General features: G+C 40.9%; 1 protein-coding gene across 1 annotated transcript in view; it reads right to left on the bottom strand.

Annotated features, from left to right (window-relative positions):
• Nucleotides 1–1,083: 1,083 nt before the first annotated feature.
• CHAC2 (ChaC, cation transport regulator homolog 2 (E. coli)) overlaps nucleotides 1,084–2,957 on the bottom strand; it is a gene marked incomplete at its 5' end in the record, with an annotated part of 4,739 nt that continues 2,865 nt past the window's right edge. The window contains 2 exon segments of the mRNA XM_010013183.1: nucleotides 1,084–1,139; nucleotides 1,142–1,472. Of these exon segments, the coding sequence (XP_010011485.1) occupies nucleotides 1,084–1,139; nucleotides 1,142–1,472 (387 nt within the window).

Raw genomic sequence — 2,957 nt, 5'->3', positions numbered from 1 at the left:
AACTAACTTGGATTTCTGAGAAGCAAAACAAGGCCGTGTTGGATGGAAACTCCATTTGCTTATGTTTTGCATGAAGTAAACCTGCCAGCCTGAACTGGTGGCTTTCCAACCCTCTTCCTATGGATGCCTGTACAACACAATGAAAAGAGGGTTCCTTTCTTAAGTACCTTTTGTCCATGAATCTCTGAAACAGCAGCTGAAAAGCACTGGCTTAAAGTCTACTCTCAGACATGGTGATTTCTTTAAGAGATGGGTTATGACAGTATCTGAAGGCAGGTAACGAAGATGAAGTTTCTGAATGTACTTGCTGCATTGGGACTTCAAGTCATACTCTACACTTTCACGTTTTGGCTTTATTCTTTATATTAAAAACTAAAATGAGGCACTGATACGTTATGGCTATTTTATGTCTGAGTCTCCTGTGCTTTGGCTTTCAGGGGCTTGACAAGAGCCAAGGGAAAGAAGTATTTCCTTGACAATGACATGGTTTATCCTCTGTGCTTAAGGACAAACTAATATGTAAAGGGTAAGGTGACTAATCCAGTGGAATAACTTCATTTCAGTGAAGCTGAAGTTTGATGAGGTAAATGTTCTACTGTGCATTTACTATGCAATTTACAGCTATTACTTAACTTTTATGACTTTAGCTGTGCGGAGCTTTGCTCTGGAATCAGAAAGAACCATCACTTAAATCAATGGGAGTTGATCTAAATGCGGACTTACATCTTAAAAGTACTCTAAATATTTCTTTTAAACCTGAAATAATAATTAAAATCTTCAAACAAAGAGAACTGTCAAACAAAGAGTTCTCTTGAGCTTTTCCGAAAGATGTAGTCTTTGGATAAAACCCCAATATACCAAATTCAAACCTAAAACACTTCCTCTGCTCCTCTTCCTATTGACTCCTGAAAGAATTACTTTCTTGTAATGATGTGTTTTAATGACAAACTACTATTTTGGATAGTAAAATAAGATAGCATAGTACAGAGAAATATGTACTTTGGATATGCCTCCACGTCATATACCCATTGTACAATGAAACCAGTCCTCTGAAGGTGAAGCAAGATCACTAAAAGAAATAAACTATTTTATAGACTGTTGAGGTTTTGATGCTTTTCCAAGAGTTTCCTTACTAGTGTCTCTAAGGAGAAGAGATGCTCATCTACATCCTCTGGTACGAGGTTTCTGATGGAACTGGCAAGTTCAAACAGGTATTCTGTGTTTCTTCCACTAGGACCAACAGCGTTCAGAATCTGTTCTGCAATCTCCTCCAGAGGAGCAGGACCAAGGTAGTTAGGGTTATCACACGTGCCAATGTAGAGCAGGACATCAAATGGCTTTACTGAGGAGTCTTTGGGGTAGAAAATGACATTTGTAGTCCTGTAGCCTCCTTTCTCTCTGAAGTCCAAGTATGCCTTCACTTCACATTCTTGTCCAGGTGGCAATCTGTAAGCAACACCCCATACACACCCCTGTCGGAGGACAGAAGAGGAGAAAATCCAAGCAGTGTTTAAAAGGATACTCAAAAATTAATGAATTTCAATAGTATTTAGGTGAAACTCTATTAAATAGATTATTTTTCTTCCATTTTCAGTCCTTTTATAGGTCACAGTGTTTGTGGAGGGAGTCCCAAACTAAAAGGGTGATTTGCAGATTGATCATCATCTTTCTTGCTAATGCTGAGGCCTTTCTTATAAAACGATTTCTTGTGCCCATTAAATTTGAAGCAGTAAATAGCCTTGGCACAGGCTGCTGAGGTGCTGGCAAAAAGGATACAAACTTATCTTCCTGACATGACAAAATCTGTATCTGAAAATTTACATTTCAAATAGTGCCAAATTCAGAGTAGTTTTGATCAGGCCCTTACTCTGTTTAGTTGCAGTTTCATTTCTAAGGACATGAGTGTCACCTACATCTGTCACATGGACTTGGAGGGGTGAGTGTGGTGATCTTACTGCACTGAAACTGAATCAGAGAAGAACAAGTTAAGAGATGAACCTTCATTTTGCACAATGAAATGGGGCATGTCCAGCACCTCAGCAAACAGTGAGGGTAAATTCCATGACTGTCTTTGAGAATCTAAGTATTTTCATCCTATTCACAGATAACACCTCTGAGAAAAGTATTTAACTGTGGTGTGAATTAGTTATACTCTCCTACCAAGTTTTATATAAGTAAATCAGTGAGATCTGTGTAGGAAGAGACGTACGTGGGGGTTTTGTTTTGAAGTAACATAGAAAAATGATGATGGTCCATTATCTACTAACAGCTACAGGGTGTTTCTTACCAGTGCTGTTGTACAATGAATGGTAGTTTGTTTTGTCTGCTGGCAACATCAAATGGGGATTCTTCTACAGTTAAATTGGTCTGTGTGTCAGTGCTACAGTAATGACGGCAAAGCAGTTAAGGTGTGTGTTTTGTTGTTGCTTTGTTCTGTGGTGTGGTGTTGGGGTTTTTATCCCTACACTGGATTTTGTCATGATCCCAGACAGTGCTGGGGTGGTGGTGTCAGTTCACGAGTGTTGGATTTTGCAGTCAGACCATATCCTGGTCAAAGGCAATTTATTAAAAAATAATTAAAAAATCAAGAGTAATTTTCTACACATCTTTTGTAGTTGGTTACAGTATTTGATGTAATGAGTGTACAGGTGGGTTCCCTGCTTCCTCTCAGCATCTTGAGAAACGGGTGCTGGAGCGGGGCCAGAGAAGGCACCGGAGCTGGAGCAGGGCCTGGAGCACAAGTGTGGTGGGGAAGGGCTGAGGGACCTGGGGGTTTAATGTGGAGAAGAGAAGGCTCAGGGGGGACCTGATCGCTCTCTGCAACTGCCTGACAGGAGGATGGAGCCAGGAGGGGGCTGGTCTCTGCTCCCAAGGAACAAGGGATGGGACAAGAGGAACCGGCCTCAAGCTGCACCAGGGCAGGTTTAGCTGGAGCTGAGGAACAATTCCTTGCCCAG

Source organism: Nestor notabilis, unplaced genomic scaffold (genome assembly GCF_000696875.1).
Source record: "Nestor notabilis isolate BGI_N333 unplaced genomic scaffold, ASM69687v1 scaffold28994, whole genome shotgun sequence".
Lineage (NCBI taxonomy): Eukaryota > Metazoa > Chordata > Aves > Psittaciformes > Psittacidae > Nestor > Nestor notabilis.
The sequence above is the reverse complement of the archived record's forward strand: the minus strand, read 5'-3'. Positions and strand labels throughout refer to the sequence as shown.